We start from the raw sequence: 16,530 nt of genomic DNA, 5'->3' as shown, positions 1-16,530 counted from the left end.
TTTATCAGTAATTTTGAACAGTTGTTAATTTTGGCACTTTAAAGGAGGGCTGATGAATTTAATTTTGTATTTGATGTAAGTGTTTGTACTTATAGTTCTGAAGCTCAAAATACAGTTCAACCTAAAAAAAAAAAGCTCCTATCTAGAGAATTATTAGTAGCTTAAATTTTTTTCTTTCCAGTTTCAATGTAGTTGCTTCAAAATTAAATCAGATTTATTTTTTTAAGCAAAATATATTCCATTAAACTCTGCACATTTTCTAGTAACCTGATTTTTAATTCATTTGTTTTCTGTGTCTTGAGGACGTGGCCTTTTAAAATGAGCACATGAAGTTATATTATTTTGTGGGTTTTGCTTTGCTCAAAATATTTTTAAAACTTTCCCTGTATTTAGAAAACTCTGGATTAGAGGTTTCTTTTTTTTCAGAAGAGCTCTTTCTTGCCCCTAAGTACATAAGGGCACATAATAGCCACCTCTTTGTATAGTGGCACTTCTCCTTCAGTTATAAATAGACTCTTAATATTGTTGTAATAAGGTTTAATGAATTCCATGTACATGGAGACTGGTGATTTGTTCATTAAGACTGAAATAAACTAGACGACTACTTTTTATGTATGTTAGTGTCCCAGTTTAATGTGCAGCAAGAGGTGGATTGCAGATATGAGGAAACAATACGTCCCAATTAAATTTGATTTGGAATGATGGAAGTTGTTCTTTTAACTTTTTGTAAAATGTATACTATGGATATCAAAGCATATATTTTTTATAAGTAGTTGGCTCTTACTGAATAAATTAATGGAAAATGTTAAAAGTGTGGCATTGATGGTCAAATAATAGTGTAACGTTTTCATTTCTTTCTGTATTTTTGCTCAAGCCATATTACAGTGATAAGGTAATTTGATGGATTTAAATGTAAAGCCTAAGGAAAAGCAGATGGATAACCAAATAAAATATATGTCTATAATATCAGCATAGTCTTTTGAATAATTGGAAATAGCTACCATAAGATGTGGTTTGCATGACATTTTTTTTTCAGTGTTTTAAAAAGTCATCTTTTAATTTGGATTGTTACAAATCTTGAAAATAATTCTTTCATATTGTGTATCATTAGAATTTTTTGTTTACTAATAAGCTGGTAAATTTTCTTGTATTTCATTTCCTAATTTTTATTTTCTTGGTTTACATATGTTGAAAAAATTCTAACCCAGAAAGTAAAATAGGTCTGTATTTTATCTTTATCTACTCTTCCAACTTTGCAGCATTGAATTTATATAGAGCCATTACCTGTCTTCAAAATCAAAGTGCTTAATTTTGTAATTTAGATTTCTCAGCCTGCATTTTTCTATTCTCCAGTGTTTTGTCATGTCTTTAATTCTAACATTCTTCTCTTCCACAGAATGGTTGATCTCTTAATCTAATAATTCAGACTTTAAAAATGCAAATTTTTAATGTGGCAGAGGATGGGATGCACATACAATAATTTAGATATAATAAAAGTGGTGATACAGGGAAAACTAAAAGCCAGAATGAGTTAAGGCTTATGAAGTGTATGAATGATTTTGAAACAAAGGTTTTAGTTAAATCCATAGTTAGGTGAGTTAAAGGAAAGGGAAAAGACCTAAGGCTGATGATGTAATGTTATAGGTTACACAAAGCAGAACCGTGCAATGCCTATTTTCCCTCCTAGGAGCAGAATTCACTGACTGATAAATGAGCTTTAGTTTGGAAAAGGAACCAAGATAATTAAAGCAGAGAAGTGTGAGGGAGACAGTAAATAGTATAAACCAAAACAAGTTTTCAGGCATAATAAACAAAAAATAGTTTTCAGGATACTGAAATTTGAAAGAATATGGTCAGTCAATATCAATTCAAGAAAACTTGGAAAATGAGAGGAACCTGGATGCTGGAAAGGTGAATACTCTCCACAGCTGAAAAGTTGATATTCTCGACTTGATGGCACAGCCTGTGGATTCCAAAAGCAATCTACTGTACTCTGGTGGGTCCAGAGGAAGGTTCTGGTTCTAGTGTAGCTTGAGATGTCATCAAATAGTTGGTAAGATGTACCTGAACTTTAATATCCAGGCTAGAGAAATGTGTGGGCTGTGAAACTGCAGTTAGTTTGATCCTCGACTCATAGAATAGTCATGCCTAAGGAATGTCAACTGATAGATTAATACCCATCTAGTAGACAGCAACCAGGGGGAAAAACTCTCTGCTGGTGTCTGAAGAAAAACTTGTGGAAGTATGGAATGGTGGAATCTTGGCTTAGGACCACCGTTTCAGCAGTTGATGTGCTTGCCAAAAAAGTAAAAGTACTCTTCAACATGCAGTGGATGCAGAGTGGGACTGGAGGTAGGCAGGCCTCAGTCTGCATACTCATAGATGGTCAGGGAAAGATGTGTGTGGTACAGGGTTTTCCATTTTAAAAGGAACATAGGCAAATGGATTGTGTCTAAATGAGTGGGAGGGTATAAAACCATGTCATTATAGAGGACACTTAGATATTATAAAACTTTTTGAGTATTTGTAGGGCTGTCATATAGTAGAAGAGGCATTTGACCTGCTAGGAGCTTTGGAGTATTGAGTTGGGGGTGAATGGGAGAAAATTTAAGAAAGAATTTGGTTCGGTAAAATTCATAACATTTGAGGCTGTCAGAGATGTCTAAAACAAATTGTCTTGATAATGGGGATATTTTTGTAGTGGGAATTTTTATACTGGGTGATTAAGCAAATGGTTCTGAACTTTTAATTGTCTGAACCACTTCTGTAGTTTGATGAAGGTAGTAGTTTATGCATTATCATGGAATATTTAATGCAACCGAAGAATATATAAAAAATACTGATTATGAAGCATTCCTGTGTTTCATAAACAAACACTTGTGAACTTAACAACTTAGGAAGGAACTAGAGCATTACCCATTCACATACCCATGATGTGTTTCTGTAATATTTTGGCTATGATCATATCAGCTTGATAGGATGATGTTAAAGCTCCTACTGCCGGGCCTTGAAGAATGGAAAGCTTAGGAGACAAATCTTAAAACATTGGAGTCATAGGGAAAATAATAAGTGAGACTTTGCCTGTTAAGACTGGAAACCCGTAGATTCTGTCAGGTCATTCAGTAAGCAACCTTTAATTATATGAGGTACAGGCACAGAGAGGTTAAGTAAAAGACTTACCTAAAATCACATAGTTAGTGACAGGCCTGGAATCAGAACTCGTTCTGACTTGAGTGTCATAAATACCATGCCAAGAAGTGCTAATGATGTCCTGGCTAGAAAGGTGCTGTTGATAAAGGTTGTATTCAGCTGGTTAGATTCCACAATGAAAATTGTAAATTCCTTGAGAGCTCAGACCGTCTTAGTTAGGCAGTTCCCATCAGTTTCATTCCCATTAGTCCCGTCTTGTATATAATTTGTGTTATTAAATTGAATGATGTCTTAGAAACTGAAGGAAACATGGTGGAAATATTTTTTAATTTTAATAAAAGTAGAATATATAATAGTTTTGCCTCTCATACTCCTTCCTTTAAAAAACAGACTTCTGAGGTTCCTGTCCTGGCACAGCAGAAACAAGTCCAACTGGAAACCATGAGTTGTGGGTTTGATCCCTGGCCTTGCTCAGGGGTTTAAGGATCCAGTGTTGCCATGAGCTGTGGTGTAGGTCGCAGACGGGGCTTGGATCTGGCATTGCTGTGGCTGTGGCATAGGCCGGCAGCAAAAGCTCTGATTAGACCCCTAGCCCGGGAAATTCCGTATGCTGTGGTTACAGCCCTAAAAAAGACAAAAGACGAAAAGACCAAAAAAAAAACACAAAAAAACAAAAAAAACCCCACAAAACAAAAAAGACTTCTTTCTTTAAGTCTGGGGCAGAGTTGATGACTCCTGCTTTTTGTGTCTCCAATCCATACTTTTTACTGTTCCTCTTGTCTATTTGTTTATGTACTATTATATTAGACTAAATTTCTTTGAGAGCTGGAACCACGCCTGTGTTTAACCTTAACGCCCTAGAATCTAGCTCATTCCTCCTTTCATTTACCCATCCATCTATCCAGTTTACTGAGTATTAATTGAGGACCCATTGTAAGTGCTGGGAATATAGCAGATAACAGAATCTCATGGAACTTTAGTGATTAAGTAATTATAAAAATGTTTATAGAGTCTTTTTTCTTTCATTATATCACCTAATTGGCTATATAAATTATTGGTTTTTGTATATTTATATAGTTTAAAATCCAGTCTTAGCTGAATTTTCTTGGTTATAATTCTCTTATTCTTTCTAAGTTTGATAAATTTGTTTACATGGAAATCATTTTTTTCCCTTCTTCAACCTACTGTATGTGTTTATAGACTTTTTAGAATATTGAACTATTCTTACATTCATGGTGATAATTCCACTGTCTTGGTGTATTCTTTTAATATGCTGGTGGAGCCTGTTCATTTAGAGTATTTGCGTCTATTTATAAACAGACTTTATGTATAGCTTCCTTTTATGCTATTGTCAGGTTTTTATGAGTGTTAATTAACTTCATGATAAGAATTGGGCAGTTTTTGAAGAGGAAATTTTAATGTAAAACATGAATGTTGAAATTGCTTTTATATGGAGACCTGAACTAAAGGGTAGATGTGCAGTTTTAATTAGATTAAATTTTTCTAAGCCTTCAGTTAATTAACATGCTGTAATTACATAATTATGTAAATAATCATGTATATTTAAGTTTTTGGTCATTGAAAATTTGAGAATTGCTATTGTATGCTAATTTAAAATAAATACTTAGATACTAGACATCTTTAGGAAAGATTTCAATTAGCAAAACAAAAAAGAACTTAAGGCTTTCCTTTATAATGTAGTTAAAATAGCAAGATACCTTCTTTTGATTTTTTTTAAAATTTTATTTGCTACACAAGATATAAACATTTGGTAAGCTTTGACAAGCACATTTTTAAGAGATAAGATTTGTTATAAAATGAATATTGCCTTCATCGAAGCAGAAAATATAGTGCGATATATTTTCACTGATTAAAACTTTATAACTGGGTAAGAACATTTTTGATCAAGCTATTTCACTGTGGTAGATTTTATTTAACTGAAAGTGATTTAAATAACCAGTTAAAAAAATTAAAGTGTGCATTTGTATTTGATAATTCTTTAATAGCAATAAATTGAAATTCTATTTGTTTGGAAGTATACAAATTTAACTTAGGTGGTGAATGTATTTTTTCTTCCATATGAAGTTACTGTTTTTTTGGTATATTTGTATATTTTCTAATCTTGTCATCTGAATTTTTCTTACCTATAGTTGATTCTCTTGGGATTTTATTTATAAGTACTAATGGATGCAAGTCCTTTCCCTAAAGAAGAAATAATCTATGAGATGGAGAGGTGGTTTCAGAGACATTCAGTAAAATTCATAATGACCACCCTTATTAGTATATTCCAGTGGGCAAGGGCCTATCCTCTAGCACACTGTGTAAGTTTAATACGAATTCTTGAAAGGATTAATTGATTTCTTTGTCCAGGACTTGATCCTTTAAAATATTTATCTCATTTATTTTGAAAAGTTTATTTTTTTTTTTTTAAGAAATAAAACTCGTACCTGCGAACTGTCCTAATAATTTTTTAAAAGATCGTTGACTGAGTATCTCTCCTTCCTTCCTTCCATTTCATTCATTAACCCAGTGTAGTTTGGTCTCCATACCATCTCTTCCTCAAAACTTCTGATTCACTGGCGACTTAGTAGTCACATCCAAGGTACCTTCTCTTAGTCTTTTCCTTCCCGTACTTTTGTGGTATTTGCTAACTGTTGATCACCCCGATCTTCAATCTGTTGTTTCTTTGACGCTTCGCTTCCCTGGTTCTCCTGTCTACTTCAGTTTCTTCTTGATTTGGATCTTCCTTCTTCACTCCGTAAATACTGTTTTTCCTAGATTTCACTCAGTTCTTCCTTCTCCCTGTATCCTAAGACATCTCTTCTGTTCTTACAGCTTTAACCAATACATTCGTATCAAATTCAGATTTCTCCTGAACTTAAAATCTGTGTATATATTGGACATCTCTGTTTGGATGTTCCAGAGATACCTAAAATATCTAAGGAAGTGTCCAGTTTAAATCTTGTTCAGCTAGGTTATTTCTGAAATACAAAGGAGCCTTTGGTATTAGTTTTGTCTGATAGGCAGTCTTATGATACCTCTTTGTCTGCAGCTATCATTTGGAATGGCTAGCTTTAGGTATCAAGGAATTAGGTAAAATAATTTGTATCATAGTGAATAAGAGCTTGGACCCTTAGTTTTAATAAAATATTTGGTATGAATTTGATTTCTGGTAGAAATTAATTTAAGGCTATAGTTCTGTTAAATGTGGACTTAATACAGAGGATGACAGAATAGGTCAACAACTCTTTACTTCTTTGAGTTTTAACACTTTATCAATGAAATCCTCCCCTACCCTCTTATTTTTTTTTTTTCCTGAACTAGTAAGAATATTTTTTTTGTCTAACACATGTAAAATTTTTACTTTTAACAGAAATTAGCAGAGTACGGAAAGACATGTACAATGACACATTAAATGGCAGTACAGAGAAAAGGAGTGCAGAGTTGCCTGATGCTGTGGGACCTATTGTTCAGTTACAAGAGAAACTTTATGTGCCTGTAAAAGAATACCCAGATGTAAGTATATTTTGTTTATATTCATTTTTTTTTTTTTTCTGCTTCACATACTTTTAGAAGAGATATATCTGGTGGTAAATACTTACACATTGTCAGCTGCTTTAAAAAGAATTTATGTGAGGGACTAGAGGTGTGAATAATTTGGTGTGGATAATTTAAAAAAATCTTTTAAAATGTGTTTTCATTTGAATGCCGTTATCTCACATTTTGGAAATATACATACTAAAGACTTGATTCTGGATTTCAAATCAAGGCAAGAATTTGGGAAAGAGCTTTGGCCTGAGAGTACCAAGTACAACTCTGCTTGCTTGTCTTTGACGTGACCTTAGAGAAGCCACGTTATCCTTTCAGTAAAGTGAGGTGTTAGACTGTATGATAGGTAAGGTTCCTTGCAGCACTGAAATTTTTTATCGTAACTGCTATTTGTAATTTTTAAAAAAATCTTTGTTTCCTGCTCACATGTTCTCTGTGAGCATCTTGTTGCAGATAGTCTCCTTTGTACTTTTCAATTAGTTTATAAATGGCTCCAAACTCTTTGCCTTTCGTTATGAAGCCCTTCTATCTCTGACCTCATCTTAAATGATTTTCCCTCTTCCTCCATACACTGTAGTCACATTGGCTGTTAAGAGTAAGTCAGGTCTGTTTCCAGCCCAAGTACCTTTATGTTTACTGTACACTGATCTTAACTAGCTGGTTTCTTTTCATCATTAAGATTTTAGCTTAAACGTCACTTCAGAGAGGCCTCCTCTGACCATTTTATCTAGACACAATCTCTAGTTACTCATTATTTCACGTTTCTCTATTTCTGTGCAGTAGCACTTATTATCTGATGATTTTCTTTTTCGTTTGTTTATCTTTTTGTCTCTCCCCAGCAGAATATAAGGTACCTAAAGCAAGAATTTGTTTTTATTATTTACTACTGTATTCCCAGTGCACATAATATTGGCGTGTAATAGTCATCCAACACCTATTGAATGTTTAAACACAAATGATAGCCTTTTGCTATATTTCAGAGAATGATTTTGAAAGCAAATATAAGGAGTTGGTATTGTAAAGTCAAAAAATGTGGTGTGTACGCTAAGATTCACTGATTTTTATGGACGGTATCTTAGTTTCAACGTGGAAAATAAAGAATTTGAGTTAATGGGGAAAGAGGTTAGTTCATATGATGCATTTCTGATAAAGTTTTCTTACAAGCTAACACATCGACTTTTTTAATAAATGTTTTTGTTGGAAATATATAAACGGTTCTGGACAATATAGGCAAAGGAGGAGTTTGTTGGAAGATAATTGGGTGTAGTACAAGGGGCTAGAGGAATAGATGGGGAAGAACGGTCCAGGAAGAGTGAACACAGTGCATTGACTTTGAGGCATGAGCATACTTGGGAAGTGTGGTAAGATGAGAGGTTAGAAAGATAGCAGAGGGGCCACATCCCGTAGGCTGTGGGCCTCAGTAGGGATTTCGGATGCTGCAGAGTGAAGTGGAAAGCCAGGGAGCCACATGAGTTCATTGGGTTTTCATAGGTTAATTCTGGTTGCTTTTTGGAGAAAAGTTGTGGGTGATGGTGACAGCAGGAAGACCAGCGAGGGGGCACAGGAGGAACTGGAACAAGAGGACTTAGCAGTGCTTGGATCCTGCATAGATGGATAACTCAGAGCCAATAGGATTTGCTGGTAGATTGAGGTGTGAGGGAAAACCAGTAATAGCTCAAAGGTTTTGGTCAATTAGGGTAACAACAAAGTCACCAGTTCCTGAGCTACAGCAGACAGGAAAGAGCAGGTTTGTAGGCGGGGGTTCAGCACTTCTGATTTAGGGATGTTGAGTTTGAAGTCAGATATCCAGGTGTGGGCATGTCATATAGGCAGATGGGTGTATGAGTTATGGATGACTCTTGGCCCCCCAAAATGTCCATTTTATCAAAGCTTTTTAAATGAGAACTTTAGTTATTCATAAGAGGAGAGAGATAGGCATAAAACCATTTTGGGCCTCCAGATCATTTTTTTTTTAAATACTTTGATTTTAAATTTCTGTTTGGCAAAATTGGGATCTGCATGTAGTTTTTCTTTGAGGTTGTCAGTACATACCAAATGAATAGTAACTGTTTCGTAGTCTATTTTAGGAACTGTATCTCATCTTTTAAAAAAATAGTATTAACCAAAATAAAACAAGATAGTTTGTGTCAGATTTTGGCAATATGGAAAAGATTTTATTTCAGAATTGTGAATTAGATACTGGCCACAGTGAAACAGGTACACATTTGTCTTACTTTGTTTCACTTACTGTGTCTTAGAGATCATTATATAGTCTTCTCTCCTACCTTGCCCTTTGTGTGTAGCCTTGATTTTGTGAGAGAATTAATCTTATATGACATGACTTGAAAAATGCCCTTGTTATTAGAGCTTCAAAGGGATAGTGTAGCATAGTGGTCTTGTATGGTGACTTTGGGCAAGTTATCTGTCATTTCTGGTCCTCAGTTTCCTCATCTCTGTAGCAGAGATAGTCTTCCCACAGGGTAGTGAGGGATTCTAAGTGAGTTAATGCATGTAAAGCACTTGGAAAATGCCATTATGCTATGTACATGTTACCAGGTTGTAAGCTCTGAGGGTGGGGATTTTGTCCTTTTTTATATTCTCACTGTCTAGGATAATGTCTGGTAAATGGTAGATGCACAATAAATATTTATTTTGACTATCTCTATGAAAGTCTCACTCTTTCAAATATTGCTGAACTTTAAAAAATGTGTTGTCTTTTGAGTTTGCACATAGCAACTTATTTACAAAAGTAAATGTTACTTTGGAGGTTTTGTTCTAGAGTTGGCTGTGTATATTTAGCTTTGGGACTGATAAGAAAGTCTTAGATACAGTGTTTTAAAAATGAGGTAGTGCTGTATAATGTCCTTTACAATGTTTTTGAATCAGTAGTTTAATGGTGTGGGAATGAGAAGGTAATATGAGTAGCTTGTTGAAAATGTATTGAAAAGTTTTACAAATTTATATTTATACTTATTTGTAAAGCAGACTTTTATTTCATCTCTTCTGTGTACCACATGTATCCTGGCAGTGAGGATGTTAATTCAGTAGAGAAAACTCTGACACAGTTGAGGTCATACTGAGTTTTGAGCTAGACAGGCCTAGGTTTTGAATCCTGGCTTGCTCCTTACTTGGTATATTTGTCAACAGTTGCTGCAACAGGATCCGTATAAGCTGTGCTGAAACTCAGTGGCTTAAGATAAATAACAAGCGTTGATTGCTGTGCTCCTTATTTCGTCTGTACTGTATTTTGGCTGAAGTTCTGCAGATTGGGCTTAGTGGAGATTGGTCTAGGCTGGCTGCAGGTGGGATTCGATTACCTTTATGTTCCTGCTGGGCTCAGCCCCAGAGGGGTAGCAGCTATTTGGAGCATGTGCTTCTCGTGGCAGGTTGCTGGAGTGTCAGAGTCAAGCCAAATTGTGTAGGTACTTGTAGGACTTCTGTTCTTACTCTGCTAGCTAATGTTCCATTAGCCCAGTGTTTGTCAACTGTGGATAGTTTTGCCCCCTCTGGGATGTTTGACAATTTCTGGACATATTTTCGATTGTCAAAATATGGAAGGGGCACTAGTGGCATCTAGTGGGATGCTTCTAAACGGCCTGCGGTGCACAGGGCAGGCCCCACAAAAAAGAATTATCCTACCCCAGATGTCAGCAGTGCTGAGGTTGATAACTGCATTACTTGTCTGTCCACATGAGAAGGGAATTGAAATAAATGTTAGGGAAAGATAATTGAGACTATCACATTAGTTTTGAGCACGTTTTAACTTTTTAGAACCTGTTTCCTTGTCTATAAGATCATAAGGTCTACCTCATGGAGTTATTTGGAGGATAGAAGATAACAAATACATGGTTTCTCACTCAGTATGATTCTTGTGATTGTGAATAAGGAAAAAATTCCTATCCTTGAAGGAGTCCTCAGTTTTCTATGAAAGATAAAAGGTAATGCATTAAGTCATTTAAGGCTAAGTTTATAATTCATTTGTAAAATGATAGATATGAATGGAAATTAGTTTTGCATAGGCCATCAAAGTGGTGATTTGGCCAGTTAAGTTACTAAGGACTTGTTTGAATCCATGGAGATCTTATAAATAGGATATTAATGGAGTTAACCTTGACTGATATAAGTAAACGATGTTAATGTTTCAATGAGTCATTAAATTTTCCTGGTTATCATTTTTGTGTTGGGAGAAGTTTTATAGGATCTGCCAATTGTGGTAGGTTAAGTTTCAAATATTGGCGGAAGGTCTAGCTATTAGGGATATTGGCTATCCTGTATATACCTGAACAGATTAGATGGCTAAACTGTTAGCTTGGGACATGATACGATTAAATTGTAGTGAGACTTTTCCCAGAAATTTCATATGAAGAGAACGTTGATTTTCTGATGTTTTTAAAATGGGCTATAATGAATGATTATAGCCTTGAAAAGTTCCTCTTGGGTCTAGGTTATCATGATGACACATGTTGTCAAAGGGTTATAAGATGGATAAATGATCTTTTGTATATTTTTCCAGATTGTGAGATCCCAGTCTGGGATCTGTAATTAATAATACAGATTTTTAGAATTTTTCACAGTACTCACTATAGCTCATAATAATAATCTGTATTAATGGTAGAGCATGAGTTTTAAGTTTCTTTTCTTTTTTTAAAGCTGGTAAATGTTTTATTTTTATTTTTAAACTTTTAAAACCTCAATGAATTTTGCTGTATTTATAGTTGTACAACCATCATCACAACCCAGTTTTACAACATTTCCATCCCAAACACCTGGTTCATCCCTTCCCCCACAACCTGTCTTCTTTGGTAACCATAAGTTTTTCAAAGTCTGTGAGTCAGTTTTTGTTCTACTAAGAAATTCATTGTATCCTTTTTTTAGATTCCACATGTAAGAGATAGCATATGATGGTTGTGTTTCACTGACTGACTTCACTTAGCATGATAATTTCTAGGTTCATCCATGTTGCTGCAAATGCCATTATTTCATTCCTTTTTACAACTGTGTATATGTACCCCATATTCTTTATCCACTCCTCTGTTGATGGACATTTAGGTTGTCTCCGTGTCTTGGCTACTGTATATAGTGCTGCAGTGAACGTTAGAGTACATGTATCTTTTCCAGTCATGGTTTTCTCCCGGATAGATGCTCAGGAATGGAATTGCTGAATCAAATGGTAATTCTATTTTTGAGTTTTTTGAGGAATCTCCATACTGTTTTCCATAGTGGTTGCACCAAGTTTACATTCCCATCAACAGTGTAAGAGGGTTCCCTTTTCTCCACACCCTTTCTAGCATTTATTGTTTGTTGACTTTTGATGTTGGCCACTCTGGTTGGTGTTGGTGTAAGGTGGTACCTCATAGTGGTTTTGATTTGCATTTCTCTAATAATTAGTGATGTTGAACATCTTTTTGTGTGTATTTTGGCCACCTGTATGTCTTCTGTGGAGAATTGTCTGTTTAGATCTACTACCCATTTTTTGATGGGGTTGTTTGGTTTTTTTGGGTATTGAGCTGCAGGAGATGTTTATGTATTTTGGAGAGTAATTCCTTGTCAGTTGCTTCATTTGCAGATATCGTCTCCCATTCTGTGGGTTGTCTTTTCCGTTTTGTTTGGGGTTTCCTTTGCTGTGTAGAAACTTTTAAGTTTAATTAGGTACCATTTATTTATTTGTATTTTTATTGTCTTGACTCTTGGAGCTGATATTGGTATGGTTTATGTCAGAGAGTGTTTGGTTAAGTCTTTATTTTGAGTTTATTTTTGTGTATTGTGTTGGGGAGTATTCTAATTTCATTCTTTTACATGTAGCTGTCCAGTTTTCCCAGCACTGCTTACTGAAGGGACTGTCTTTTCTCCATTGTATATTCTTGCCTCCGTTGTCATAGATTAGTTGACTGTTGGTGTGTGGATTTAAGTTTCTTTTCATTTTATTTCTCTTGGGCTTGCAAATAAAATTTGGTTCATCATAGCTTCTGAGTTAATATTTGCTTTTATTAGTGGTTGTCTGTTTCTCAAGATTGTCACCTGCAGATTGGTTGTTGAACTGACATTTGTTTTAGAGGAGCTCTGAGAAAAGAAAAGGGGTCCATGCAGTTGGTTATCGCCACTTGGGCCTTTGTTGCTTTGACTCTTGGAATTTCTTATCATGTTATAAGATGTAAACTACTTTCTCTGTGTAAACTTGATATATAGACTACTTTGATTTTTGTTCTTCTAAAAAAACAAATGGACATTAAGTCAAAATTTAATGATGTACAAAATCTCTTTCTCAGTACCTAGGGGTTAAGCTTTGAATTTTTGCCAGGATATGATCTTAGCTAAGTGAAATATTTTGTTTTATTCTCTCTTCTTCAATAGTTTATATAGGAAATTGAAACTGTTAAAGATAGATTGTTGATTTGAAGAAGGTTGGATACATATTTTTATTGAATGAAGTTGTGAAGTGTTTCAGATTATATTTTGACCTATTAGAGTGTTTTTAGCAGTACAATTTGATAATACAGAGCATATCTTTCAAGTTTTAGGTAGAGAACTGTTACTGTTAACTTAGAATTTTAAACAGATCAATTTAGTGAAGGTCAGTTTCTTTGTGAAGTTTCCTTTCTCTCTGCAAGAGTACCTTGAGGGTCTGTCGGTACCAAATATTTAATAGGCTCTATATGGTCTGAAATATACTCAGTTTCTTAGGATGTTAATAGAAATTATTCCAAAAAGAATTTAAAGACAGTCTGAAAACAATAAATATGTTTAGCTCAGGTTTTTTCAAAGTTAAACAGTTTCAAAAATAAGCCTTCCCAGAGTCTTAAAATGTGGATGCTTGCTTTTGTAAGTAATATATTTTGATATTAAAAAGGACTACTGTCTAGAAGAAGTAATTAAAAGATGGAGTTAGTTTTTAGGGAAGAATTAGTGCTTGTAAGCAAATGTTTTCCAGGCTCAGCTGAGATAGAAAGTTTCACCAAAAAGAATTTGTTAGGGTTTGCTTTTTTAACATTCTTGTTACAAAGGATTTATAGAATCAGTTGGAAGCCTAATCACAGATATCAACCTCCATATCTCTAAGATTCTCACTGAAATAACCACAGGAATATAATTCAAAAATTGGAGAGACACCTGCTTCTAAGTTTTATTGTGTGTTTCTGGTAGATATTAAAGGAAATCTCAAGGTGCCGATCTGTCTTTGGCCCGTCTTGAGAGAGCAGTGTCTCCTGGATGTGAGTGAAGCAGTCAGTAACAAAATCTTCCTGACCCTAACCCCGCCCCTTCCACAGCGGACAGATGAAATGGGGTGTTGTGTCACTGGAGCTTGATCAACTGTTTTTGTGCCTGGCTAACAGAATGTAGTAATTAAAAACTGCTGTAAACTGAGTTGTTTTTAAAACGTAGGATCATTGAAGCAGGGTAATAAAAGCCACTTACCAGTAAGTCAGTCAGATGTAACTAAAATTTGTGCCAAAAAGAGCAGATCTCTTTAAGAGCTGAATTAGTCTTTTGGAACAGTGTATGAGGTTGACAGTTATGCAGCAAAACTTAAGTTATCAATTTCAAAGAGCCTTAGATTATATTTGTAATCTCTGGTCAGAACTGCTTATGTATTTGATCTCCAGGAGTCTGAGATAATACTTGTAAGCTCAGTCTTGACTCAGATAATTGTATTCGTATGTGTGTCCCCCCTCCCGCCCCCGTTGCACATATTTGTTGAATTATGTGGATGAAATAATAATCACGTAAACTTTTTTTCGTTCATATAAAAAGTTCAATTAAGGTCAAAAAGATGTATGTGTTGATTATCAGCTCAGTGATCCCAATCAAGAGAAGACAGGTGAAAATATTGCAAAAGTAAGGTGTGGTTTTGTGAAAGTAGTGTAGTAATGATAATTTTTGTGATGTAGTTAGAAAAGAAATTATCAAAATATAATTGCACTCATTCTGAAAGTAGATCTGAATCTGAAGAGGGTTTTTATAAACTTTGTACTAAACGTTTTGAATGATTAACAAGAATGAGAAAACTAAATATGTGTATCTGGTATGATCAGGGTGTGTGTTGAAGGGCTTTGGAAGAGAGGCATGATATACTGATTAAGTGTCTGAACTCTATTCAGTCTAGGTGTTCTAGGATTTGGACGACTTTTGTAACTTCTCAGGTGTTAAATGTGGGTGACAATAGTAAATACCTTCTAGTGTTGTGAGGATTAAATGACTTAATGCCTGTAAAGTGCCAAGCATAGAACTGGGCTTTTACTGGAAGGCTCGTAATAAAACATACTTCAGCTTAGTCAACACCTAAGATGTGTTGAATGACATAGTCCTTGCACTCATGATAGTTCCGTATTGAAATGGAAAGTGGAAATAATAGTGATTTTGTTTCTGTGACATCATTGACTCTGTCATTTAGAATTTATCCTGAGATCAGTCAGGCTCACCATTTAGGAAATTTGTTTGGTGTGTTCTTACTAAAGAAATGTGTGTGCTTCCTATGCTGCCTATAACATTTATCTAGTGATTGAACTTTTTACTGAGAATTAAAAATCATTGTGTGATTTCTGTGAACCCTTTTAAATTGTATTATCCAACAATCAATATATATGTTTCTTCTCTGCTGTATATGTGTGAGGCACTGTAGATGATAAATCAAACAAACAAAAAAGAGATGCTGGTTTCTGACTTCAAGGAATACCCTGCAAAAAACCATGCAGATCATTGCATACTATGTGGCAGAGGGCTGTAAGAAGTGGGTACAAAGTATTCTGAGATCTTTACTTTGCAAGAAGAAAGAACTGTCATTAGGAATCAAGAGAACACACAGATATCACAGAAGGAACACTTGAGCTCAATACACTGTGATGAGGATTTGACATGTTTGGTGGGAAGGAAGGAGAAAGAAAAATGTTACAGGGAACGAAAAATTTGAGGTACCTGTGAACATGTGTGTGAACAAAAGGGTAATAGCAAAGATAAAGGTTTGAAGGTTAGGGATTTCTTAAAGGGCCTTGTGTTTGTACCTTACACTGTCAAAAATATTGTCATCTCTTTGTGTCGTAAAACCCTTGTTGGCTTTCATTGTTTTAATGTTCTAATTTTAATTGGTTAAATAATTTTTTGTTTTTCTAAGTACTTGTTACTTAGCTTCTAGAAGGGTAATCATCATGTTATTCATCTGAGTTTGTTTTGAATGGTTTCAGCCTCTTATTGTATCTGTACTCAAAGGATGAAGATTTGACATAAGTTAGGATATCCAATTTCAAATGCCACAGATTTCATATTTTGGTTATTATTGGTTACTCTTCTTCACTTTTACATCTTCTGGGTGTAAAAGCGTCTTCTTAGATAGCCGTGTGCCATGAACAGAAGATGGGTGTAAAGGCCTAATATATGAAAGGTTTTTGCAGAGTGATTCCTATCATAATTACTATGCAGCATAGTAAGACATGTTTGGCTGCTTATCTAGAATTAATATAAAGTTAGAGAAAGGATATTCATCTCCCCAGAAAGTAGGAGACATTTTGATATATTTATTCTTTTTTCTTTTTTAAAGCATAATAGTTTCCTTGATTCTTTTTCTCAACTATTATAAGCCTGAACAAACTGGTTTTAGTTGATGAACGAGTATAGTTCTGACATGAATATTGGTTGGTATTTCATTTATGCTAATGAGTAGATGAAAGTGAGAATCACAAAGACATATATCAAAAGTTTATTTGTTCGTAAGTGACCAGAGCAGTTTATTAGCTGATTGGATCATGGTTTTGCTACAGGAAAAACACTGTCCTATTCACAGTGACTTCAGACACAGCAAACTTAAATTTAATCTACATTGTTAACGTTTCCTCCTTTGTT

The 16,530-nt window shown here is 34.8% G+C and overlaps 1 protein-coding gene across 25 annotated transcripts in view; it reads left to right on the top strand.

The window, feature by feature from the left end:
• The window catches only part of QKI (QKI, KH domain containing RNA binding), a 151,206-nt gene that overhangs the window by 33,790 nt on the left and 100,886 nt on the right, over nt 1–16,530 (top strand). For 19 of the 25 annotated variants that reach the window (XR_002341609.2, XR_014837085.1, XM_021083632.2 and 16 more), the window contains exon 2: nt 6,524–6,666. The exons of 1 other annotated variant lie outside the window; for it this stretch is intronic. Coding sequence is in view for 22 of the 24 variants with exons in the window: in XM_021083632.2 (XP_020939291.1) it covers nt 6,524–6,666 (143 nt within the window). In the remaining 2 variants the exon portion in view is untranslated. Of the gene's footprint in view, nt 1–5,300; nt 5,472–6,523; nt 6,667–16,530 lie in introns of all 25 variants that reach the window. 5 more of the 25 variants (XM_085011524.1, XM_085011556.1, XM_085011586.1 and 2 more) reach the window with 1 other exon arrangement.

Source organism: Sus scrofa, chromosome 1 (genome assembly GCF_054392235.1).
Source record: "Sus scrofa isolate SSC_HxYL_T2T_F1_AM1 chromosome 1, Sscrofa_HxYL_maternal_Yorkshire_Landrace_v2.0, whole genome shotgun sequence".
Classification (NCBI taxonomy): domain Eukaryota; kingdom Metazoa; phylum Chordata; class Mammalia; order Artiodactyla; family Suidae; genus Sus; species Sus scrofa.
The sequence above is the reverse complement of the archived record's forward strand: the minus strand, read 5'-3'. Positions and strand labels throughout refer to the sequence as shown.